The following is a 26999-nucleotide window of genomic DNA, read 5'->3' as shown; positions in this document are numbered from 1 at the left end:
CAAATGAAAGGAAAGAGTTGTTCTGGAAATCGCATCTGTGCCCTGTACATCTTGGCACCATATAAATACTTTCTCTACAGTAATAGCACTGTACTGCAAAGCAAGAAGAGATTCACAATGCACTGTATTTTCTTCAAGGGCATTTCCTGGGAGATCTTAATCCACTGGTGTCTTCCACCTCTTAACTGTTTCCATATGCGCCTGATTTGAAAATACACATTATTTTTTTTTCCTATTGAATTGCCCAAAATGTCATCTGAAATCTGGTGATAGGAAGCTTACAAAACTGTCATTCTGTTCAGTAAGATTCCACTCACTGCGGTCTCGTAAAGAAAAAGATGGTTAATAATCTGGAGCCACTTCAGTGAAAAACTGCTAGCTTTGCCCCTGAGTGATTTAGAGATATTTGTCCAGTACTGGAATATCTTTTTAATCTAGAAAAGAAAGACTGAGGGCAAGAGACACAATAATAGCATTTTATCACAGAAAAGTTGTTGCAGGGAAAAAGGCAATCAATGGTTATCCATGCCTGCTTTAGAAGGATAAAGAGGGATCAGCTCAATTTGCAGACAAGCAGATTTGGGTGGAATACTTGCAAAATTTGCCAGAACTTTCAAACTAGCGAGTCACTGAAACAGGGACATTGAGCTCTCTAGTGTGTCAGCCACTCCTCTGAGCTTCATCTCATTAGTAAATTCACTGAGGGTGAACAAGACTGGATTCTGTATTGACCCTTGGGAACACCGCTAGCTGCAGGCCTGACACTGTTTTTATATTCCTCCCAAGTGGTCAGACCCTTTTTCCATGTTCTGTAGGCTCTTCCGTTTGAGTTTTTCCATGAGCTCCTTGCTTATACAGGTAGATCTGCCATTTTTCCTGATTTCTTACTCTTTGCAGTGCACCAATACTGAGTTTGGAAGAAATTATGCTTGAATGTCAGCCAATTCTCTTGTGCCCCCTTACTTTCCAATGCTGTAATTGATGGGATGCCTCCAAGTAGATCCTTGAACGGGTGAAAGTTGGCTATTCTGAGTCTAGTGTTACAGTCCTACATGCTGCCTTTTTTTTTCCCCCATGTAAGATCTTGAACTCTGCTATCTCATTCCCACATCCAAGGCTGCTCCCAACCTTCATATTCCCAACTTGTTCTTCCTTATTTGTAAGAACAAGGTCCAGCAGCACACCTCTACTTATTGGCTCCTCCACCTCCTGCATCTGGGCGTTTGATCTGGACAGGCTGTATCTCTGGGTTGAGGCCAGTGGGATAAAAGTCAACAAGACCACATTCTCTGTTCTGTACTTTGGCCACAGCAACCCTAGGCAACACTACAGGCTTAGTGGCTGGAAGACTGAGCAGAGGACATGGACATGTTTGTCAATGCTCAGCTAAAAATGTATGGCCAAGAAGGCCAATGGCATCCTGGATTCTATCAGAAATAGCATTGCCAGTGATCATCTCCCTGTACTCAGCTCTGCTGAGGCAACGCCTTGATTAATGTGTGCAGTTTTATACCCCTCACTACAAAAAAGACATCAAGGTCTTGGAGCATGTCCTGAGAAGGGCAACAAAGCTGGAGAGGGGACCCGGGCACTAATCTTATGAGGAATGGGATTGTTTAGTCTGGAAAAGAGGAGGCTCAGGGAAGTCCTTATCACTCTCTACAGCTCCCTGAAATGAAAGGATGTTAGGGTGAGGTGGGCAGTCAGCCTCTTCTCCTATGTAACTAGTGATAAAACAAGAGGGAATGTCCTCAAGTTGCAGCTGAGGAGGCTCAGGTTAGGTATTAGGAAAAATTTCTCTGAAAGAGTGGTCAGGCTCTGAAATAGGTTCCCAGGGTAGTGGTGGAGTCACTGTCCCTGGAGGTATTCAAGAAATATGTAGATGTGGTACTAAAGAACATGACTTAGTGGGCAGCATTGGTGGTAAGTGGATAGTTGGACTACATCACTTAGAGGTCTTTTCCAGCCTTAATGATTCTATGATTCTTTGATCAGAAAGTTATCCTCAATGCTTTGCACAAGTCTCCTGGACCGTGTATGCCTGGCAATGTTGCTTTACCAGCAAATATCAGAGTGGTCAAAGTCCCTCATGAGAGCCAGTGTCTGTGATCCTTTTATATTGAATGAAGATTTCTCTGGCGAGAAACGAATGGGTACTGAATGTAAAACAAATTCTGTTGATAGCACTAGATGCTTTTCTAGATGCTCCAGCCACTAAATGTATTTTAGTCTGACATGCACTCAATGCTGCATTGTTGAAGGTGACTGTTGCGGCTGTTTCGTTCTTTTAATCATTGTAACCCAATTAACATAGATGTACTAAATGTGTCTCGTAAAGCATTTTTTGATGTGTGTGTTAATTTATATTATTCCTATCTTTCAGCTCTGACAATAGAATTAAGTTTTGTGTAAATGCAGTTATTTTCATTAGGTGAATAGTAGTGACGTGGCACTAGATATATCGTTACAGCTTGATCTCCAGCTTTTTTAGTAACTATACAGTTTATGAATGCTAAACACTTTGTCTGGGTGCTCTGGTAAATAAAAATTGGTGATAATCTGATCTTACTTGCTGCTGAAGACAACAAATTCCTTTAGCCTGTATCTGTTAATCAAGCTACCATTGCCTAAATTCAAGTGATTGGTGTAGCAGATGTTTGTTGAGAAGCTTGTAATGGTCATAATAATTAGGATGAATATTTAAATAGGCAGTGGATAAGGTTAAAATCAAGGGAAGAACTTTTGGGAAAGGGAAGAGAGAGAAGAGTTCTTATTCTAGACTCAAGTTGGTAATGTGAATTATTGCAAATTTTTAGAGGGGAGAAATGCATTTTAAATTTCCAGTTACCCAGCTGCTCTATTAACACAGCTCAGTCATTTCCTCTGAAGTATTAATTCAGTTGATACTTATGAGTCTAACACTTGGGTTTCCACTTTGCTTTAGGAACGGCTGGTGCTCTCTGTCTTGCCGCGGTTTGTAGTTCTGGAAATGATAAACGATATGACCAATGTAGAAGATGAACATTTACAACACCAGTTTCATAAGATCTACATTCATCGCTATGAGAATGTCAGGTGGGTGAAGGAGTCTCTTTTTAATATTTAGCAACTTGACTGCTGCTATGTATGTCTAGTTTGAGAATTTCCATTCTGTTGATTTATCCACTCATAAGTTAGAAAATTACAGCATGTTTGTTTAGAACATGAGCATATATAGCCATCACTGAAACAGTGAAAAATAAGCAACCTTGAACATTATTTGATAAAAAAGCATGAACTTTGCCTTTTGTTGAAATCTAAATATAACTCTTTGTCTGGAACAGGTCAATAAATGTAATACTGAACTACTATGGAACAGTAAATAATTATCTTCTTCTGTGGTTTTGCAGTAGCTCATACATAGTCTTTGATTAAATCAGCTTTTTACCTAATCCTCACTCAAACTCTTACCAGCCCATACATCTGAAGATGACCTGAATTATCAGTTGCCATATTTTATTGTCTACCTGATAATCCTTATGCTTATTACTGGTTAAAGTAGTGGTTCCTGGACACTGTCAAATTGTGATCTCATTCAATATAGATGAAAGAGCTTTAGCTGCTCAGACTGTAACATCAGTTATTAACTGACTTTCAAGTGCTAATTATGCTCACATGGGTTAGTTCCAGTCCATATCAGCATGATATGTTTATTTTTTTCATTCCTACTTTTTTTAAAATAGCTATACTTTGGTTATTCTTTTCTTTAGCTAAGTACTAAGCTATTACGTGCCTTGGTCTGAGTGATACCTCACACACCACAGACATCTTGCAAGTATATGTTTCTTATTTACAAGATCTCATTGTAGAAATTGTTAACAGCCAAAGCTGCACTTCTAGAAAATTCAATATCTGCTGAAGTATGTCTGTTCAGATCTAGTTTGACTAAAATCCTGTCATAACTTTAAGAATCAATTTTGTTGTACCTCTATTCAAAATATAGTCACACTGAGCTTCCAGTAAAATCAACTGAAAGAAGAAGGTATCACTCAAATGATTTATATCTTCAACAGAGTATACTGCACTTCTGAGAACCTTCGATTGGCTCCCTACAATTAAATACAATAAAGCTAATTTTAGTCTCAAGAGAGTGAAGTCTGTTATGAATCTATCTTTTGTCGTAGGATTTGAGTCCTGTATGGCATATGGCTGAGCAAAACCTGAAGATCACACTAAGGAGAAACAAATACTTGAAGTCAAACACACTGTTAAAACAAACAGATAAACAAAAACTATTATATAAACTCACCCATAATGAACAGACAGCTATTAACAGGCAGCTGGGTATTAAGTCTATTATTAAACTACCTTCTAGTTTACTATGCCACAGTCTTCTCACCAGTAAATGGAGACAACAGTGCTTATTGGGACTTAACAGTACCTTTCTGAATGATCAGAAATCCCAAAATTTTATAACTCTCTTTCATGCTTGTTGTTTGTTGCTTAATCCCATCAGTATTTTTATTTGATACTCTGGAATCCCCAAAAGTCTAGAGCATGAATTTAAAATAGTCTCTCACTTGTAAATTATTGTTCTCAGAACACACCTCTGCCGGTCATCTCCTAAACATACAGAATGGAAAGCACATACAGTGTACTAGATAGGAATTTATCACATGGAGTTACAAAAGTACTGCAATAGTAATCTCTTTTCTTTCTCTTGCTTTTTTCTTTTTTTTCTTTCCAGCATTCTTTTTGCAGATGTTAAAGGATTCACAAACCTATCCACAACTCTGTCAGCCCAGGAACTGGTCCGAATGCTGAACGAACTCTTTGCCAGATTTGACCGATTAGCACATGTGAGTTAAGCAGAGCTTATTTGCAAAGGGATGTGAAGTCAACTGTGTTTGGAAGCTTGGAGAAGAACTTATGACTACTTTGAACAGCATTTATTTGTATTTTCCTCACTGGTATTTTATACAGTCATCGAGGTTGGAAGACAGACAAATTTGATGAAAACTGATATGTTCTGATGAAAGTTAGAGCTCAGTCATTAGAGTTTTGGACTCTTGTAATGCTGGACTGAGAATGACATGAGAGCAGATCATATGCCATAGTTTCCATGGAAGTTTTTTAGCTCTGGTCCTTGCTGGAAAATGCTTTTTTTTTTTTTTTTAAGATCTTAGCTTTATTTAGATTATTCTTTTAAGAAACAAAGAATGTAAAATACTAATCCACTAAAGTAATATATAATCATTTCTCAGTCTTTGAAAAGGCTAGTAGCAGATTTTACAGTCTTTCAGTTGAATTCTATCTAACTCCACAATGAAATTAATTTAAAGACAGTAGTGGAATTTATTACATTAAGCAAATCATTCACTACTTAATTTGTACTACTTAAAAAGAGCAAATAGATAAGCACAGAAATACAAGCAGACTATACCCTATGCTCAGTTTAGCTAGGCTTGCATTTTCTTCCTTTATAATTTTATTTGGTCATAGATTGGTTTCATATGTATTTAGATATCAACAACAGAGTCATCTAACTAGGCTGCTACTGTAGTCAGTGAGGGTCTAGTCCCTGCACTTTCTCTCCCAATCTGAAAATTTACTTTTCCCTCTTACATGTCATTGGATAGGCTAATCCAGTCGTTTAGACCAAACCTTTGAGAGGCAGAAAACATAGGAAAGAATTAGGAAGTTGAACAGATTATACAACAATGATTAGAGTGATCTAATCATTGCTAATTAGATTTATCAAAAACACTTTTGATAGTGTTCCTTAACTGTGGCTTCTAAGACCTAGATATTGTGGTACCTGCCTAGTGTCCTGACAGTAGAGATTCCTAAAAACTCCAGAGAGGAACAGAATCTGTTGCAGCTCAGCATGACTTTTGACCTTTGCGTTCCAAATGAGGAGGCAAACTCTCCCCCTGCATGGTATAGGAAATCAAGATCCTGGACTCTGACAGAAGGGCCATCTACTTAAAATACAAACCTGAATCTTGCACTGGACTTAGCATATGCTCTCAGAAAATTATGGAAATGGACATTTATTGGTCCATTTGACTTGACACAAACTTGAAGTATTTGTGCAGTTCTGAGATCTCCAGTACAGGAAAGACATAGAGCTCTAGAGCAAGACCAGCAAAGTGCTGAAAAGAAGATTAAGAGACAAGAGCATCTCTCCCACGAGGAAAGTCTGAGAGAGCTAGGCCTATTTAGCGTGGAAAAGAGAAGACTGAGATAAGATCTTATTAATGTGTACAAATATCTTAAGGGAAGATATCAACAGAAAGGGGCCAGTCTGTTTTCTGTGGTATCTGGCAACAGGATAATGGGCAAGAGGCTCAAAGTGAAACACAGGAATTTTTCAACTGCACATAAGAAACTTATTCATTCAAAGTATGACAGAGCGCTGGAACAGATCACCCAGAAAGGCTGTGGATTCTTCTTCTCTAGAGAGATTTAAAACCTGTGTGGATGTCAACATGTGTGGATGTGAACCTGGACTATGAGCTCTAAGTGACCCTGCTTGAAGCATGGGGGTTGGAATAGATGTTTCCAAGTGTTTCATTCTAGCCTCAAATATTCTGTGATTCAGTGTGGTTCCATGATTTACATGGGACTAATCTTCATCCTAAAGATTTTATATTAACCTTTCAAACCTGGCAAAAAATTTTCCTTCAGAAGGTCCCAAGAGATAAATTCTCATTTTTCTTGAGAATTTATTCTGCTGCCTTAACAGTCTCTCTGCTAATTCAGTATGCTTTACTTCACATTTGATTTTTCTGGCACTGAACTGTGTTCATTGATTCCTGCTATGGCCTACTTTTCCTAGACAGAAGAACCATCTTGTAGCCCTTGATTTTCTTCAGGTACACATTTGTGTTCTTCGATCAAGTCACGTTTCAGGTTACCTATTTTTAAAAAAAAATAAATAAATAAATAACAGACCAAGCTCATTGTGAGGCGCTTTTTCTCTGAAAGATTTATTCCTCAAATAATTCTTGTAGCTACTTTTTTGGACTGCCACTTTTTTTTTTTTTTTCAGAATCTCCTTTAAGAATTAAAGGACTGCCATGTTTCTAGATCAACTTTGAAGCAGGTCCTCACCATTCTTCCTGTTGTCTCTTTTCTTGACCACTGTTCAAAGGTCACAAATTTCTAGATAAACAACAACAACACTATTGTACTGAAATTTGTTCTTTTGTTTTCTATCGTCTTGTTTTCTGGTTATGAACAACATGACTGCATGGTATTTGTCATGAGTCTTTTTCCTCCCTCAAGTATTGTTAGCAATGGTTCCATACTTGCCTACAAATCCTTGACAGCCATTTGGAAAGTGATCCTTCCAAAACCACCTAGAAGGATCTTCCCGGAATAAGGATCACATGTTCATACCTAGACTGCATATCTAAGTCTTAATTAGCTCTTTATCAGCTTAGGTAGATCTTTAAAATAGATAGTGTTACTCAAAACTCTTCAGTTTCACTAAGCATTACCATCAAAACAAAGAGATCAGTTGCAGAAAGCTTGAGATAGTTTCTATGTATTTTAAGGAAAATCCTTACAAATCCTTATTTACTCCTAAATAAACGTAACATTCTATAATTCTGTGTTAAGAATGTTTGATCTGATACATCTTCTTACATAAATCATATAATATTAAAGACGGTATTTCACAGCTTATTGTACTGAGCAATGTGATTTAGCATTGTTTATTTTTCTTATTCAGCCTTTGTTTTTCGTCTGCAATGCAGAAGCAATGAGATCTCTGATAATTTTGGAATTGTTTGCCAGTTACATCAAGTACTATGGCATGTGTTCATACATATAATTAATAACAATATCTGTTTCATTATCAAAGAACACTTTGAATAAGAATTTGAACTCAGTTCAATGTTTCCTATAAAAGGTAAATTTAATGTTGTCTTAGAGCTAATTCCCCCTTCTAATTTCTCAATGACATTTGTGAAAAATTTACTGTTCTTAAAGATAAAAGAGGCCACTTGGAAAGGAAGAAAAACAAGCTGACATATAAAAAAAAAAAAAAGAGATGAAGATTTATCTGTATATCTATCTACAAAAAAGCTTCACTAACATTAATTAGGCTTAACCTAATTAATGCCTTTCTTAGGCAGAAATTTTTTAACAGAAATGGTGTAGCTAGCAGGAGCAGAAAGGTGATTGTCTTCCTGTACTCAGCTCTGCTGAGATTACATCTTGATTAATGTGTGCAGTTTCATACCCTTGCTACAAAAAAGCATCAAGGCTTTGGAGCATGTTCAGTGAAGGGCAACAAAACTGGAGATGGGACTCAGGCACTAGTCTTATGGGGAATGGCTGAGGGAACTGGGATTGTTTAATCTGGAGAAGAGGAGGCTCAGGAGAGACCTTATCACTCTCTACAACTACCTGAAAGGAGGTTAGGGTGAGGTGGGCAGTCAGCCTCTTCTGTGTAACTAGCAATAGATCAAGAGGGAATGTCCCCAAGTTGCAGCTGAGGAGGTTCAGGTTAGATATTAGGAAAAACTTATCTGAAAGAGTGGTCAGACATTGAAACACATTTTTCAGAGAAACACGTTTCTCAGGGCATCAAAGCCTTCTTTGTATTCTCCATAACGAACACTCATGTTGCAATGTTTTACTATCCCCAGCCACATTTAATTCTGAGGTGGCAGTGCTTTTTTTGTTTTTTGGAAATGATCTTCAAGCGTACCACCCACAGCATTCTAGAATTCTTAGCAAAACCATCTGTTTAAATGTATAGGCCAGTGTGACTCCCTCCATTCTTATGTGTTTGGGGTACTGTATTAATAAACAGAATTAACTGGATTAAGATCATACAAATATTATCTTTAATTAATTATGAGAACATTATACGAATTAATAGTAACACAGGAAGTGTCTGTTCTTTATTGTGGTCCAATGTTTTTTCCTCCTCACTAGCATCAATAATTAATTGCCTAATACTGGTGAATAACAAACATTTATAAACAATAACATTAATATGATCTATTATGCTGGTATCTAGCATAAAAATATTTAAGTATCCCTTGATCCAGGCAGAAGATGCAAGATGGTGCCTTGCCACATATTTTCCTTCATTTATATGACAGTAAAGAATTCTGGCAACCATCACCCAAATTCTGATCCTCTTTTATGGAGGACTAGACAATTTCCTACCATCTGGCTCTGTCAAGGTCTCAGTTCTGTTTCTAAAAGCGGCAGAACTGCAATAGAAGGAATTTGGATGGACATCTTTCTCCATCCCATCCCAACTAGCCCGCTGCTTAAGAGCCTTTGCCTAGATCCCATTCATGCTGAGAAAGACCTTTTATCTAGGTATCCTCTACCTCCGGCAAATGTTTCAGAGTTGAGCTATTGTATATTAGGGCCAGTCTCTTGCTTCCTCTTTCTCTGCCCATTTTTAAAAAGATCTGCAAGTATTATCTCTTTGTTCTTCAGTTCAGACTCAGTAATTTCTCATCCACAGCGTTCTAAATTTTAGCTTGGAATTAGAAAAAATTGCTAATGAGGACTTCCATGTGGGCTGAGCTGTTCACTAGCCTATGGGATTCTACTGAAAAGTAGGTGAAGTTATTAAATTACCATAGGCAGATAGAAAATGCAGTGTAACTCACAAAACACAGTCACTTTCCGCGCCTTCTCTCTCCAGAAATTTAGCCCAAGGAAGCAAGAAATATTAATGAAGTTTCTGACTGCATCTTTCAGTAACTTGATATTTGAGCGACTCATTTCTTCAGCTCCATTTTATGCCAATTTACTTTGCTCACATTGAGGGTGTATTTAATAAGCCTAAATATAAATCATTCAAGTGCATGAAGCAATTGTCTGTGAAAGAACTGCATATTTTGTTTTCTCTGGATTAAGGTGATTTGAAAAAGACTTTTAATCAATGGCCTCTGAATTCATCTTGAATTACTACTATTAATAGCTGAGTGTTTGAGCTTCCTCAACATCCCCAGGCAAAATTTCTACTGATTTCAATTGATCTTGGCAGAATCAGGCCCCTTAGTATTTCACTTGTATCAAATGAGAAGCTGCAGATAAGTAGAAAAAAAGTCTGTTTGTGACATGCTTAGAAATTAACTGATGCCATCAGCAAATGTCACTAATGTGCCTAAGATTGGATATTGATGTGAATGTCTGTACAATAACATCTGTTACATACATGTCAAAGGAGAACTTCTGGAACTACTTGCGGGAAAGTGAAGGAAACTAGAATAAAATAAAAATCATAACAGCATCAGACTAGTGTAAGGATTTAACACTGCAGCATAATATCTGCCACATCGAAATTCCCTAACAGCATTTTCTTTTATTTAACTCATTTACTGATTTTACAGTTACTTCATGCATTTTTTCTATTTTCCATCCATTTCATTTGATAGCAATGGGCAACTTGTTGACGATGTTGCATTGAGATGTTGCTAAAAATTGAGTCAGAGCTTTAGAGGGTGTAGAAAGTTGGTCCTGAATGTTATTGTTAGTGGTTTTATATCACTGTAAGGTAGGTAGAAACTCAAAAACTGTCTCCAGTTTTCAGATACAGGATGGCTACACAAAGGACACACATTAGCCAAAGAACTACACATCTAACCCTAAGATACTAATTCATTCAGCCTGGTAAAGCATCTAGTTTAAGTTGGAGGTGCGATTCAACTAGAGTTGTCACATGGGATCTCAGGAGACCACGCACCCCTGTTTTGACAAAGCAGATAATATCAGCTCTCTGTTCTTCCAGGCAGTTGTTTTGAAGTATATTTTACTAATGGAAATGTTTCAAGTAACACAAAATCCACAGTTTACATGCAAAATATTTTTGATGAGAATAATAAGGAATGTTTAATAGAGGTAAAGAAGATATAAACACACTAACACATCAGTCAGAGCAATTCAACAAACAAGAAAAATTAGGAAGACAAAAAGTAATTTGTGTTTGTTGCCAATAGAGACATCCTGCATGGTTCTTGCACCACCTTAGAGGGACGTATGTCTTTTGTCATGTGACGTCTATTAGTCCTGCATAGGTGCCTCACATACCCAGGGGTCTTTCCAGTGTACCATAAGCTTATGTGCAAACAATTGAATTGAAACCCAGATAATTGCTTTCGCTGGGAACTGAATTACTCTAGGCTTCACTGACTGCATTGCCTGGCTCTCTTTGACTATGATGGCAGCCTTGGCTGTTGGATGACATATGGACACCTATATATAGTCATCTCTTTTTGAATATTTCTGTAGTTGCTATCTTCTTCAACTTTGGCAAATGAGCATAAAGATGATATATGAAGATGACATTCATGTGCAGCTGAAATGATTTCCTGTCACATGCACACACAATTGCATACATCAAACCCTCATTAATAAGTCTCGATGTTCATTAAGATTTTTTTTTCTTATTTTTATCAAAATCACATCTTTTTGAGCTGATCAGCCTTATTCTGGTTTTCAGTGAATGAGGAGACATGCAGCCATGACACAGGTCTCTATGTCTTTAATAAAATCAGTTTTTCGGTAATTTTAAATAAAGCCTTAAGACCAAGCAGATGAGTTTTTTGTTTTTTGGTTTTTTTTTTTTCCTGCTGCAGATAAAGTTTTCTAGTTGTGTTGAATTAGATGCTCACATTTCCCACATCTCTAAGTGGGCAGATACCACAGGAACAAGACTGCCTGGTCAATGTTGTATGTAAAAATGTAATTATTATACCAAGCTATGTTCAGACACATCCTACTTTCCTGGAAATTAAATCTTTTTAATATTTTCTAATTATTTCCCTTTTATTTCAAATTTTACTGTGAAATTATCAGTTGCAATTTATGTGTGGTGGATTTGAATACCATTACAGTGATGCCTTTTGCTTTACTGCACTTCAATCAAATTGATATGTTATAAATGCTCCATATACTTCATAGATGTAAAAAGCAAATGGTAGAGTGCAAAATCCATTGGATAGCACAATTAGCAAAGCCAAATAACAGAATCCATGCTTTATAATATCTTTATTTCTTTGCTATTTTTCTAACTGGAGAGCAAAGTTTTAGTAGATTTTATCATGTGAGATTTCAGTTGCAACCTTATAAAATATAAGTTGATACTTATTTGTGTGAGCCTGTAGACAGGTTGAAGAGAAGGGGACAAGGGAGATAAAAAGTTACATGTTTAACTTGTCAATGCAGAAGTCTGATTTTAGTTTTGATTTTAATTGTGAAATATTGAAATCTAGGCACTGAACCCTTAAAGCCAGCTAGAGTATACGGTATACATACTGTATTGTAGCATATATGGTATATAGTATACATAGAGTAAATATATATACTATACAGTGTGCGTGTGTATATATCTATATCTATCTATCTATATAATAGTATACAGTATGGTCAAGGCTTCAGTCATCTCCTATTAGTGGTTTAAGGAGACCTCAGGGTCAATCACTTTCTAACTTTCTCTCAGTGCTCAGAGCAGATTTTACCCTGTTTGGCACATATAAATCTTCAACTGACTTCAGCAAAAGCTTTGGGTACGAAGTTTTTGGGCAAATGTATTTAAGTAGAAGAGATTTGCAAACAAATCATACTGTGCGTTGGTGCAGTCTCAGCTCAAGCAGTGTGCGAAGTTTTGGGGCTACAATATAAGAAGAACATAAAACTATTAGAGTGTTCAAACGATGTCTACAAAGATGGTGAAGGATCTGGAGGGGAGCAGCTGAGGTTCCTGAGTGTGCTCAGCCCAGAGCAGAGGAGCTGAGGGAGGCCTGATGGCAGCTGCAGCTCCTCACAAGGAGTGGAGGCCAGCGCTGAGCTCTGCTCTGTGTGACCGCGACAGGGCCCGAGGGAACGGCATGGAGCTGTGTCAGGGGAGGGGCGGGTGGGGGTTAGGAAGAAGTTCTTCAGCTGGGGGTGATGGGAATGGAACAGGCTCCCCAGGGCAGTGGGCATGGCTCTGAGCTGCCAAAGTTTTAGGAGTGTTTGGACAACACTCTCACAAATGTGTTTTTAGTATTTGGCAGTCCTGTGTGAGGCCAGAAGTTGGACTTGATGATTCTTGTAAGTCTCTTCCAACTTGGAATATTCTATGACTATATGATTCAAACTGCTTTGATTTCTTTTGCAACTTTGGGGTTTTTAAAGCCTTATCTGATATTCAGTACAGAGCTTCATTCTTCCTAGGCAAAATCTTGAATTATAACCTGGACTTCCCTTCACTGGGCCAGAACTCAGTCCCTGAGGCACTGTCCTAATTTGCTCCTGTGACCTTCGTAAAGTTGTTTCATCCCCAGTGGCACTAGCATACTCCCACTCTCCTTGGATTAGTGTAGCCTCCACCTCAGGTTGCCACAGACAAAGAGAAGAAAAAACTGAACTAAATACCACAGGCCGTATTTTACTGTCATCTAATGAAGCAGTTTTAGAAAATGTTATCCTTCTTCCTGATAATGACTGGTCTTCATTTTGATGTCCTCTGATTGGAACCTTTACTGACTGCGTACTAATTGTGCATTCCTTATTTCAAAGATTTGCCAAACATGGAGATGGTTCCCTGACTGAACTTGTAGTACCTGCTGCCCCCAAGCACTTGCAATTGTGTCTCAAGTTGCTATGCTCTCTGTTCTTCTGCATTGATTGCTACCCCTGGGTGCCAAGTCAGCAGATTACTTTGAGCATGTTTACAGCTGATGTTAGGCTTACTTGTTCTACTTGTCTGGGAACTGCAAAAGTTTTGGCAATCCAGGTTTTTTTGCTAAAAAGATCTTCTGAAATAATTTCCCAACCACACTGCAGTGTGTTCTTTCAGTCTACAAGGATACTGTTAGTAAGTATTTAAGAAATGAAATTCAGTACTTGCTCTTAGGGTAAAGGATGATTCTAGTTGGGTGCCAAGTAAATATATTTTTTCCACAGAAAATGCCTAACACAATATAACAATTTTGGTGTTTTTAGAATTCAGATAATTAGTCAGCTCCTATAGCTGTTGAGAATCCTTGAGAATGGCAGTGGAGACTTTAGGTGGCAAGGAATTATCAGTGGAGGAAAAAAAAGAAGTGTTCTTGTTTTTTTCCATTTATTCCCAGTGTAAAAAGCAGCAGAAAGAATGATCTGAAAGAATATAGCTTAGGCTGCATCCTTCATTATCTAAACTGGCATTTCTGAACCCTGGCCTAGATTCCAGCCTCACATTGATGAAACCTTTCTCAACATCAGCAAGGACACTTCTTCATAAAATAATACAAAAATTGCTATCAATCTTTTTTACTGAAAATATAAAGATAATTTATGTCTAAATGGAAATAAATCAAGATCACATTAGATCACTCAGAAAATAATGCCTCCTATATATTTCCATAGAAACTACAGCAGATAAAAAGGGAACAATAACATTATTTGTTAGAGCAAATTCTCAGCTACAAAACACTTTTTGAACATAATCACCACCATTAAGTACAGATTTTTATCAGTAATGAACAAGAGCCTGCATGCCTCTCTCATAAAAATCTGTACCAGTAAAGCTGAGCCACATTCACTGTTGCCACTGCTGAAATGCACCATCCATAGCCTTGCTGTACTTACATCCATTGTTTGCTCTTCATAAATGTTCAGCAGTGTGTCAGTGGGTGCCTTTTTTTCCTCATGAAGGAATTCAATGACACTCCTTTGCATCATTTGCACTTCCATGTCAGAAACCATTTTGACAGACTGCCCCTCTACTGCCTTCTGTTACACGGCAACAAAATGTAAGGCGATATTGGTGGGAAGATTCAACCTCTACTGCCAAACCACCAACATCCACCTCTGATGTTGCAGGCCAATATAATAAGATAGGAGGCATTGCATTGGAGCAGCCCTCATAACAATTTCAAGCACAAAAAATCCATTACCTTTTTTTTTTTTCACTACTTTTTCTAACCAGTTTCATGTTCATCTTGAAATTGAGAGAACTTAACTTTTCTTTCTCCATTAACACTTTTCTCTAGGAACATCACTGTCTTAGAATAAAGATCCTGGGAGACTGTTACTACTGCGTGTCTGGGCTCCCAGAACCTCGCCAGGACCATGCACACTGCTGTGTTGAAATGGGGCTCAGTATGATAAAAACTATCAGGTAATACTATTTTCTTTCTTCTTGTTTTATTGCTTCTGACAATGCCCCGTACTGCTATTAATAATGTTATTACTAGACAAATAATTCTTAGGGTGGTTCGGAAACCTCAGCATAATCACTGTGAAAGCAACAGAATTTCTCCAGTCCACATAGAGCACCATATTTATGGGATGAGATACTAAATGCTACTTTGCCTATCAGCAATTTCCAAATTAAGGCATTTCCACTGCTGTATATTTATTGGTTTTATTATTGTTTATTTTATTAAAGATATTATTTGAAACAATTCAGATTTCTCTGCCTCAACCTCATCTTAAAAATAACAGCAGTGTTAAGTGAGAACTGTTAAGATCCATATGGCATATCACTCCAATGCACAGAGAGGTAGTTGTTACATGCTTTGCAGGAGCTGGTCCAATGATCTCCATGACAATGGAAGATACATAGAAAACCTTCACAAGAGGTTTTCTTATTCTTTTTATCCACTATATCAATTTTTGTGGCTTTTATCTTTTTTGAGTTGTTCTTCAGTTGCTGTCTTCCTTAACAAAATGTTCTCCTCTTCTCTACTTGTTTTACCATGCAGTCTGTCTGCCTGCTTATTTTCCAGACTACTCTCTCCCTTTAATGAGTATGTTTCATTATGTACATTAGAGTGTTATAGTGTACTGCAGCTACATTATAGATAACTTAATAGAGAGAAAATTTAACAAAAATAAATTAATGGAAAATGTAACTGGATAATGTTTATGTAAAAAGGATATTTAAGAATGTTGGTTCAATTATCACAGAATAAATGTTGAACAAAGTAATCAGTATTTTGCTTCAGGAGTCCACCCAGGGAAAGTGAAGTATGAATTAGAAAAAATAGATTGATGGGAAAACATAGTTAAAAATACTTGGAGACACACATGAAATCATTTGCATTTGCTTGGTAATACGATGTGCAATGAACCCATCGTAAGTTATTTTTCTTTCTAAATTTCTCTGAACATCATTACTTCCATGTAAGTCTCTAAAACTATGGTGTCCTCTTATGAACGAAGATTCAAAGATAGTACTCTAGAAAAAGTGATAGTCTAGTTTTAATATCCTAAGTGATAGGTGAGTTCAGAAGGAGTTGTGAAATCAAAGTCCATTAAGATATTGGTCATCCCAGGCCAATTCAGTTCACATTGTTTCCAACTTGTTTGATAAATGCAGCATTGAATTTCTAGCCATCTGATATTTTTTTTCCCCGAGCTTTTCTTTTCCTGTTGTTGAAGCACTTATCTCAGTGTGCATTTATATACTTACCAGAGAAGATCACTCCTTCTATAGAATATTACAAATAATTCAGTCCTCGTGTCTGAGAGTACTTGGAAATTTCTACTGTCTCTTAACTGGAACTGAAAATGATAGAACTCTCTCATGATTAAAATGAAAAAAAACCTCCTCTTTTTGAAAAACTGAATTTCTACTAAGAATTGGGGATTTGATCTAAAACCTGCAAAAAACAAAAACAAAAACAAACACTTAGATTATTATATTTTATCTGCCCCTAAAGTTTTCATGAAACAAAAATTTCTTATGTTCAAAAGAAAAGAGAGATGACTCAAGATATGAGAAATTATCCTTTGGCTTCACAATTATATTCAATTATATACAGGAATTCAAAGCTTCTTGCAAGGCAGATAATGATTACAGGAAAAATCCAAACATTTAAAGATTACTGATAAAGGTGATATGAAACTAATAAAGGTGACATGCAAAGCTCTTCCTTAGTTCTAAAATCTCATTTATGATTTAGCTGAAGCACTCAACCTAGCTTAAGATGTAGACATTAAAACCAAACAGAAAAAAAAAACAAAACATACAAAAAGAATCCTCAAAATGGAGTTTATGCAACAGGATCCCATTTAAATTGGGGTTTAGGCACAAAAATCACAGATTGAAATCCATATACTTTCAGAACTTTTCACTCTAATAGCAGTTTAAGGTCTTTGTGTAATTAAGACAGAAGGAATCTTTAAATTACATAGACTAGATTTTCATCTTTAGGTCCTCTAATATCTTCTAATTTCCCTATCAACAATATGTAGTTGAGAGGAAGGATCAGTATCTAACTGCAGATGAGGAACTGCCCCCAGATCTACCATATCAGGATATCATTACTGAATTTTCCTGCGAGCCTTCTTGATAATTGTTTTGTCAGCAGGAACATAAAAAGAATGCAAAATCTGTTTGTTAGATAACCTGTGAAACAAGGACATCTTGGACAGATTGAATCTTAAACGATTTCTGGGTGTTTTAAAATGCCTCATATACCATACATTTAAAGTGCTAATTCATTATTAAGTGAGGTTCTGCATCTTGATCTTAAGGGCTCTAAACTTGACTCTTAAGGGCTCTAAACTCACGTCTTGCTGCTTCATTTCTCTCTTCACAGATATAGAGAGCTGTTCAGAGCTCAACCAAGCAATGCAGGATCATAGTTTTCTCTGTAATCTTTCACGCATCATTGTTCTTGTTACAAAGCTTATGCAAGAAAAGCCTTTATGTATTCCATTCTGTGTTGTACTTTGCTCCCTTGATAATCGAGCACAGTAAAAGTATGACTTTCGTCCATTGGAAAGTTCCACAAATTCTGATTTTTACTGTGAAGAAAGGGAGCTTTTCCCTATCATATGAGAGAAAAAAATCCTAATAATTACTGTCTTGTGATCTCCTGTAAACTGTTTTTAGATGCAATTGAAAATAGAAACTAAATAAAAATAATAAGCTCTTTATAATAGTTCCATTTATTCAGATGAGTCCCACATCTTTTTGTATGCTGTGCAAATCTTCCTGTCTTAAATATATTGTATTAATGTCTGTCTCTTCTGACAGTTGATAAAAATAAAATAGTACAATAATGTTTAGTCATGAGATGATTATATTTGATTTTAATACCTATGTGCTAAGCTGAGGGGATGTCAGAGAGGGAAACTAAAACTATAATTGCTCTTACCTATTAAAAAAAAACAACTCTATTTTATCTTTATTGATACATTGGGAGAAGAAAATTTGTAAGAAAAAAGCAGTCATCAGCATTGTGTGTTAATGAAATTCTAAAGCTGTGTTGGAGTGTCAGATGGATGGCATTATGAATGTGTGATAAAATTCAAGATAGGAGAGCCTACTTGCTGACAGTCAAGTATAGAACATGAGCTCAAGACTCAACAATAAAATGAGGTTGGACTTAATGATATGATCTCTTCTTCAAATATATTTAAATGAATATGAAATAGATAAGAGGAAGATACAGAACACTAAAGTAATTCTAAATTAAGATAATTTCTAAATATCACATTATGCTCCAGATAGAGATGAGCATGCTTGTTCACTGAACTTTTCGTTTCTTTGTGAGATATGTGACAGTGAGAGCAACAAGGGAAACTCAGGGAAAAAGTGAAATAAAGGAACAGAGAGGGGAATTATGAAAGGGAGAGAGTGTGAAAAAAAAGAATTGTTAAGAGAAGTAAAGGAAATAACCATAAAGGAATTTCTACTTTTGAAATGGAAATTTTAGAAAATAATATGTCAATATCAAGACTGAGATGAAAACAATGAATCTTGATGTCATGTTGTCCCTTTAAAGAGCTTGTTAAGCATTTTTATAAGGACACGGGGAAAAGCCATACTATTGTGAAGCAGTAGTACATTAAAAGTAAGAAAATTACTTAGGCTGATTTATTTAGATTATATTTAAAAAAAACAAACACATAACTGAGAAGTTGTTTTGTAGGAGGTTATTAATATGGTCTGACAACACTGGATTTAAAAATGGGCAACAGTATTACCATAAGAAGTGGCAGCTATTTCCTGGAAGAAAGATTTCCATCAGATGCAAGTTACTGAATAATAAATTCAAGTGGTTAAAATGTACCAGACTGTGTTGCATGGGATGTCAGGTTGGACAATGTAACTATCACCTCTGCTCTTTAGTTTTGGACTCAGTATAGTTCATAGGACATGTTTCCAAGAGTTAAAGATTGCTTCCTTAACCACCACCTTCTCAACTATCATTAATCCTAAATTTTGGAGATTGTGTAAGGCTTGGATACTCAAGGACTCACTTGCATAGTTTAATGATGGAAATCCAACTACAATTCACATAAATGATGGAAGTTCAAGCAGGTCTTTGTGCTAGTATATTTATTTGGTAAATCATGGACTTGCGAATGGCTTGCTGGATTATTTCCCACTAAAATACCAGCTGAAAGAGTAATTATTTTGACAGAAAAATCACTGCCAGTTTACCATGTAGGCTAAACTCCAGAAACTATCCATAATAAGTTACTAATATGAACATCAAATCATAAAAAAAAAAGAAAAGAAAAAATTATTTTAGATGATCTCAGTGACTGATCTGCTGGTTTTCTGCTTTTTACATGAATAAAACCTCAGTCTGTAACTCCATCAATTGAGTATTAACATAAAATCATGTAGTGATCAATGCTTGTTAAATAAGTTACTTGTGCTCTGAAGCAGCCAGAAACTGCTTTCATATTCCATGATTTTTCATGCAATTGATATATTTCTGGATTCCTTCCACAGATTCTTTCTTGCACAATACACAACGCTCAGCCTATGCTGGAGAGAGCTCAGATTCATATGAGACAAAATAATGCTTCACAAAACCAAAAATTATTGCTTGCCTTCATTTCAAAAGTTCTAGTTCACAAGTTCAATGCCTTTCAGACACAAGCTCTATCATCACATCCACATGCCTATTTCAGCCATTGACAATGAAGGAACAGAGCAGCAGGACAGTCTGTCTTTGCCTGTTTTTGCTGCTGGGTGCTTAAATAAATTGAACTATGTAGTGATTAATCAGCTTGTGCACCTCTAAGAACTCTTTTCTTTGAAAATGCCACTAAATACTATCAAAGTTACCCTGTCAAGATAGCATATGTGTAAATAGCTTGTTTTCAAATGAAAAAGCAGATTTCTGATAATATGTTTTGTAATCCTTCATGGTTCCTCTCTGCTGCTCAGAGCAGAAAGACCTTAAACAATGGGAATGCAGAAGTAATTTGCTCATATTGCTATAGTATCAGTCTGAGCTCAGAGCAAGTCAGTTACATTAACAATAAATCTGGTGATATGAGATAACAGTTGCTGCTGACTCTGGGATCCAGCTCTCATTCCAAGGTAAACCCATTCTGAACTATTTTAAACTGATTTCTTGGGATATTATCTGTCTTACTTTGTAAATTCAGTGCTTTGTAAAGTCCATCTGCAAAATGTTATATCCTGTGAGTCATGTAGCTGTACTCTTTGAAGCCTTCAGTACTTTAGTGTGCCCTGTTACCTAGCTTTTTATGTGTAATGGATGTCTCTTTTGCAAGGATGACACAGCTCCCAGAGTCATATTAAAGAGAGCAGCCACCTCAGTTCGTCTTGTACCTTCTTATATCAGTCCAAAAGTGCATTTGAATTCTTTAAAGAAGCTCCACAATTCTGTTAGGCTCAACTGAAAAGTCTCAGAAGATCTCAGACTGATTGCTAGTCCTGCCTCCTGCTCAAAGGGCCAGCTGTAACTCTCACTTAGTTTACAGAGCACAGATTTCCCAGTTCTGTTATAAGTACGTGAAAACAGCAATGACTATGCCTCAACAAGTCTCAGAGAGCAAACTCCTGAAATGGTAAAAGAAATAGTCATCCAGGGGAATAAAAAATAATGTGCTGGAGATATTTTAAATATCTCAGTTGGCAAATAGGGCCTTGCAAAGTGAAATTGATTATGAGGGATAGTGTTGATCTGTCACTGTCTAAACATACAACATGTGAGTTGCAGGGCATTCCATTTTCTGGCAGCTACATAAAATGTTGAAAAGCAGATTTCAGAATATTGGCTCGTGTTTTCATGCAAATAAAAAAGCCTCAATTTACTAGCATAAAAAAAAAATCAAACATCCATCAAAGAATGCTGGACAGAAGGAGATGTCAAGATCCAATTAAAACCAATGAAATGTTCATCACTGATTTGATTGAAATGAGATACAGCAAGAATAGCAACAGTCACAGTTTCATTTCATGAGGCAGTTTTTGAGGTAAACTGAGCTGCATTATAGATCATCAATAATTCAACTTCATTTATGTGCTTTTCCAAAGAATTTCCAGAAAGCCTTAAGCAGCTGAAGAAAATTCATTCATACTTTAATAAATTTAAGAAGCAGAAGAACTGGAGAATGCAGAACATGAATATATGGAAAGAGCACTTTTTTTATTTTTATTTTTTTCCAATATCTAGTACATGGTATGATTTATTTATTTATTTACTTATTTCCGAATAAATGAGAACTACTTCTTCCTAAGACTAAGAGGACTCAGGTTCTGTAGTTTTAGAGTTTTTAATACTTCTGTCTTACAACAGTATATAAACAAGACCTTGTGAAATAACCAACAGACTTTCTGTTAGGAATTGGATTTGAATACGTAGACATCTATCGTACAGTCCCTTTCTCCACATAATTCTGAAATGCCTCACTCCACATTACTTCAAATTTTAAAGAAAAAGAATTCTGTGACTTTTTACACACAAATCATTCATTTCATTTTTCAACGACAACTAGTTATTTATTATTCAATTTAAAATCTTCTAACAAAACTTTGGCTAAATCTAAAGTATCCACAAACACATTCTCAACAGTTCTGTTCTCAATTTTGCATTGCAAATAACAAAGCAATGGAATAAGGACCAAATCTCCATCATGCTTTTGATTCATATTCTGGACAGATTCTGTTTAAATATATCCCAGACTGCCTGTGGCTCCATTCAATCAGGTCCTTCCATATAATTGATCTCCTACCTATCAACATAAGAACATATTGCTGTGAAGGGCAAGTAAGAGGAGAATATGATGATATGGCCCTGCAGGCGTAGCAGCATGAAATCTGACAGGAAAACAGAACAGCCCTAAGTCAGAAGATGCATGCAGGTGGCCAAATCCCAGCTCACCACAGATGAAGAACTGAGATCAAATACCTCTTCAGCAGCAGACATGGAAAAGTTTCTGGGAGGTTGTGAAAGATAACAGATGAGGCAAGAAGGAATATAGCTTTGCATAGAGTCTCTAGTGTCATGTAGGAGGCGGTATGGAATCAGAGCTACCTGCAGTTTTCAATAAATGCAGAAGCTTTCTTGATCATATCTTGATCAAATAAATGATCAAAACTTTCTCAGCACACGATCATATTTTAGGACAAAATTGTTGAAATCCAGCAACTCCTAGAGAACACTCTGGAAAAAAAGGGAAGTCTTGCTCGACTGCGGCATCTTTCGTATGTGTTCTCTACAATGAGATCAGTGTGCATTAATTCCCATACAGCATACAAATATAGGACTATAATTTACAATGTTTAATTTTAAATGATAGTATTTACTAGCATTTAAAATTTAATCTCATCTAATAGAGAGTGTATATATATGCACAGACACACAATTAACCTATTTTAATAAATGTAAAGTCCTTCTATTTTGTGGATCTTTCAGTGAAAATCTTTTTGCTCAATTACTCCTCTGGATCTAATTAGCATTCTATTTCAAGATAAAGAAATTAGACATAAAGTGAGAAATAATGATCTGGGTCTGAAGGAAAGAAAAAGGCAGACTGGGGAAACAATTTTGTGGGGGGTAGTTGATAATTCCTCTGAGAGTTATGAGTGTTTAGATATTTTTGTAGCATACCTATAAAAACTCTTCATAACACACTACAATTGTAGTGTTCTTACTTCTCTTAATCTCTCACGATACATAAGGAACTTCTTCAGTGTAGAGGATTTGTTTTCAAGTCCCATGTTCCAATCTCAGGTGATAATGTGTGTATTTAATTTTCATATTTCAAGCCCTCTTGATTGCAAAATAAAGAATTTTTTAGATGAAAACTATATACAATTTAAACACAGATAATTGTCCTCCCAAAGCTAATTCTTTTTTATTTTCTTATAATTAATGCTGTATAAGTCTCTTCGTTTTAAAAACCTGAAATATGTTAGCTTCATGAAACCATGTAAAGGTCTTCTCTAATAGACAAGCAACTGCACTGGGATATCACGTACACACTTTTCTCCAGGGGAGAAGGTTTGGGATTATGAAGACTAATTGCTTATTTTCAATTCCTCACTATTTTTTATGATTAATTTATCTCAATTTTGAAACTGTTATTTCATTATTTTTTTCATATTATGAATCAGTGCCCCTGTTGCAATAACAAAGGGCCACGTAATGAAATGCAGTGAGTAGTTTTCTCCTCGAGAGAAGGTCAGTCAAGGTGATGACTGAGGCAACTGAGGCAATGGTTTTGCTTCAAAGTTGTGAAATAGGGCTGGTTATTCTTTGCTTGCTCTGTGATCTGGTTGCCCTACTGTTGATGTCGGTGATCACAGAAACTGAACTCTTGACAGAGATACAGCTTGTTCGTAGACCAACATTAGTAACATGCTTTTCCTATCTTAAGCAAGCTATTCAAATGTGAATGAACACTAGCTCTAACAGTATTTTTTGTGCAAATAATTGTGTTGTTACATAGGATGGACTGGAAAAGTTCTCTCTTTTGTCATCCTAATGGATATTGAACAATTATCATAACTGTGAGTTTCCTATGATGAAGTGCTTAACTTTCTCAACACTGACTTGGAAGAAGTAGTGCTAGGTTTAAGTGACTGTAGCTGCAAATAACACATTTTCTCATATCAGAAAAAGAAGACATTATTTTAACACAATGAAATTCTGTTTATGACTCACAGATAAATTAATTGAAAACAGTGTTGGAGCAAAGTCCCTCTTCTGAGCCTGTTAACAAATGCATTTTTGTGTGTTTACTTTTCAACTGTGGTCTTCACCACTATACTGAATTGGAACAATTTATTCTGACCAAACCTCATGCAAATAATTCACCTTTGGACAAAAAGCAATGGTTAAATTTCTTACAAAAATAAGTATTTTTGAAATTTTGATGTTAATTAAGAAAGCAATAAAATATGAAAGTATATGCAGATTTGATGATAGCAATTTTGGTCATGTTTTTGGTAGTTCTTTAATAATTCTAAGGTGACAAACTCAATGACTTCAATTAATCTTTTCATTCATGTTTTTCTCTTCTTATCTTTTTCTTTCTGCCTGATAGGAATAATATATGTGCCACTGAACTGTGCATGCAACTAAGTGCTTAATGATAATCTGTTTTTTATAGTTATTTCATTACTACCTGGACTTTACTACTTAGAAAGGTATCTCTTCATTTCGCAGATCGAGTGGCTATTTACACAAAACTGACATTGTATTTTGCGTTGTATTATTTCCTAAAAATACAAAAAAATGCGGCATATAATTTCATGCGCCTGGTCTTTTTGTTTGTTTGTTTTTGCTTTGTTTAACAGATATGTTAGGTCAAGAACAAAGCATGACATTGACATGAGAATAGGGATACATTCAGGATCAGTTCTGTGTGGAGTGCTGGGCCTGCGAAAGTGGCAGTTTGATGTCTGGTCATGGGATGTGGATATTGCAAACAAACTCGAGTCTGGTGGAATTCCTGGGTAAGGCAACATGCATTTCCCACAGCCAGAAAACATTGTCAACACACTGTTAATATTTCCAATTCTTTCCATTATTTCATAAACTATAATTTTGGGTGGTTTGTTGGTTTACTTGGTTTGCTTTACTTTTTCTTCTGTTTTATGATTGGTAAGGTTGATGTGAGGTTACAGACAGAAACAGTGTCAAAATGGTCTCCATGCAAAGGCATTGGAAAAGATAAAAGTATTTCTCCTCTTTTGCCACCTAAGATTTCACAAAGATGGTCAGTGGTGGTATTCAGGCTATATGGTACACAGAGATAGCCCAAATATCTCTGTTAGCTGTTGACAATTCCTGAGTTTATCCAGGCTTCATTTTGCTGTTGTGAGGCATGGCAATGCTATTTATTTTATTTCATAATATACAAAGTATGGAAAGATATCTGTCTTCATAGGTCACTATGCTAACAAGGAGGTATGGACACTAGGCTTTTATAATCATAGACTATCCCAATGGGAACCACAAAGATTCGTGAGTCCAACTCCTGGTTCCACACAGAACCACTCTAAAATCAAACCATATTTTTGGGAGTGCTTTCCGAAAGCTTCTGGAATTCTTGCAGCTTGGTTCAGTTACTACTGCCATGGTGAGCCTGTTCTATTCCCACCACCCTTTGATGAAGAACATTTTCCTAATAACCAACCTGTCTGTCACCTGTCACAGCTCCATGCCATTCTCTTCAGTCCCAAGGAACTCTTATAAATATTTAATGCTTTAGCAGATGTTTTGAGACTTTTTTTCTTTTTCTTTTTTTTTTTGCCAGCCAGCCTATATATGAAAATATATCACTTTCCATTCACCTGTTTGGTTTCCCTTTATCTGCACCTGGGGGATAAAATATTATTTTTACCTGACACTACATGTACCTCACTGAAGTTTGGAAGTTGCATATTCTATGTTTGAAGCAACAATAATGATTGCAGCAATATTCTATACACTACTAGTTCCCTCTTCTGTTGCTGAAAGATGTAGAAAAGACCACAATACAATGATGCAACTTTTGGCAATGGAACATAGAAGTAAAAGCCATGGACACTGTTATACAGAAAAAGTTTAAAGTGATGCTATCATCTTGTCTGAGAGAGGTTTTGAGTGACAGAGGATTTAAGCCATCTAATCTGAGTCATGCGCTATGCTCCCTATACCTACATCAGGTTATGTCAGAACTGTCATGTTCCAAGGAAAATATAAAATTATTTGGTTTATTCTGTGTTTGTAAATGTGGACTCTCTCCACTCTTTCCTTCAGTGGGTCCTTAAGGTATTCTATATTCTTAGGATCAGCAAAAAATGAAACTTTGCATGCTCTGAAAATAAATTTTATACTCTGCGTATGTCACCGGTGTATAAAATTTCAGAAAAAGAAAATTACTTTCTCTGCTGCTTATCACATGAAAGCCTCAGATAACTAGGAAATGTCATATGCTGCTTAGTTAGCATGAGCAAAACAATTATCTACACCAGCAAAAAGAGTAGTTTATTGCTGTTAATTCATACAAGTAATACAGTTATTAATGAATAACTCAGCGAGGACACCACCTTGCTGGTGTCAATAAAATGCCTGACTAAGCTGCAGTCTATTGGAGCGGAGTAATTTCCACTCTCATATATCCGTTTGCTAACAGAGCAAAGCCTGTACGTGACAGCAGTTCACTAAGTCTCTCAAGGCAGTGATTTACATCAGACTTTCCTGGTACGCAAAGCAGATTTCCTAGAGCAGTTAAGGTCCTTTCAGCCTCTCCTCACTTCTCCCCATGTAAAATCATATAATATTTTTTAATAAACACTTCTGCCAGCTTCCCATCTTCTAATTTTTTTTTGGTACATCTAGGTATTAATCTACTTTATTGAACTGGCAGAAAACTTAGCTAATAATTAATTTTCCAGAATGCATCATTGACAGGTTTTACTTAAAGTTTTTGGCTTGGTATGTTTTCAAAACTAGGGTAGGCTATACTTTTTTCTTTTTGGTGCTCATATTCCTGACATAATACATTTGTATGAAATTGAGGGAGTCTTATTTTTTTTTTTAATCAGTGCAAAAGGTGAAATCCAGAAATATTTTTAATCTGCCAGTGATTTATTAATACTTGATCCACTAAAGGGTATTACATCAGTAGCCAGCTCCACACTATAGTTATCATTCCCATTATAAAATCCATCTTTCAAGCTTTTCTAATGCAATCTTCTAAAATTATATTAGGTTGAAATTCAGTACAAAGATAGTCACCCTAGCAACTAATGTATCATTTTCTTTTTTTTCATTCTTCTTTTCTTTTGTCTTCCACTT

At 36.2% G+C, this 26999-nt stretch overlaps 1 protein-coding gene across 4 annotated transcripts in view; it reads left to right on the top strand.

Annotated features, from left to right (window-relative positions):
* ADCY8 (adenylate cyclase 8) overlaps window positions 1-26999 on the top strand; it is a 144456-nt gene that overhangs the window by 69670 nt on the left and 47787 nt on the right. For all 4 annotated transcript variants that reach the window (XM_019614245.2, XM_010709320.3, XM_019614247.2 and 1 more), the window contains exons 3-6: window positions 2945-3075; window positions 4727-4838; window positions 14979-15106; window positions 24512-24670. In XM_019614245.2, the coding sequence (XP_019469790.1) occupies window positions 2945-3075; window positions 4727-4838; window positions 14979-15106; window positions 24512-24670 (530 nt within the window). The remainder of the gene's footprint in view (window positions 1-2944; window positions 3076-4726; window positions 4839-14978; window positions 15107-24511; window positions 24671-26999) is intronic.

This window comes from Meleagris gallopavo, chromosome 3, assembly GCF_000146605.3.
Source record: "Meleagris gallopavo isolate NT-WF06-2002-E0010 breed Aviagen turkey brand Nicholas breeding stock chromosome 3, Turkey_5.1, whole genome shotgun sequence".
NCBI classification, from domain to species: domain Eukaryota; kingdom Metazoa; phylum Chordata; class Aves; order Galliformes; family Phasianidae; genus Meleagris; species Meleagris gallopavo.
This window is presented reverse-complemented; position numbering and strand designations above follow the sequence as displayed.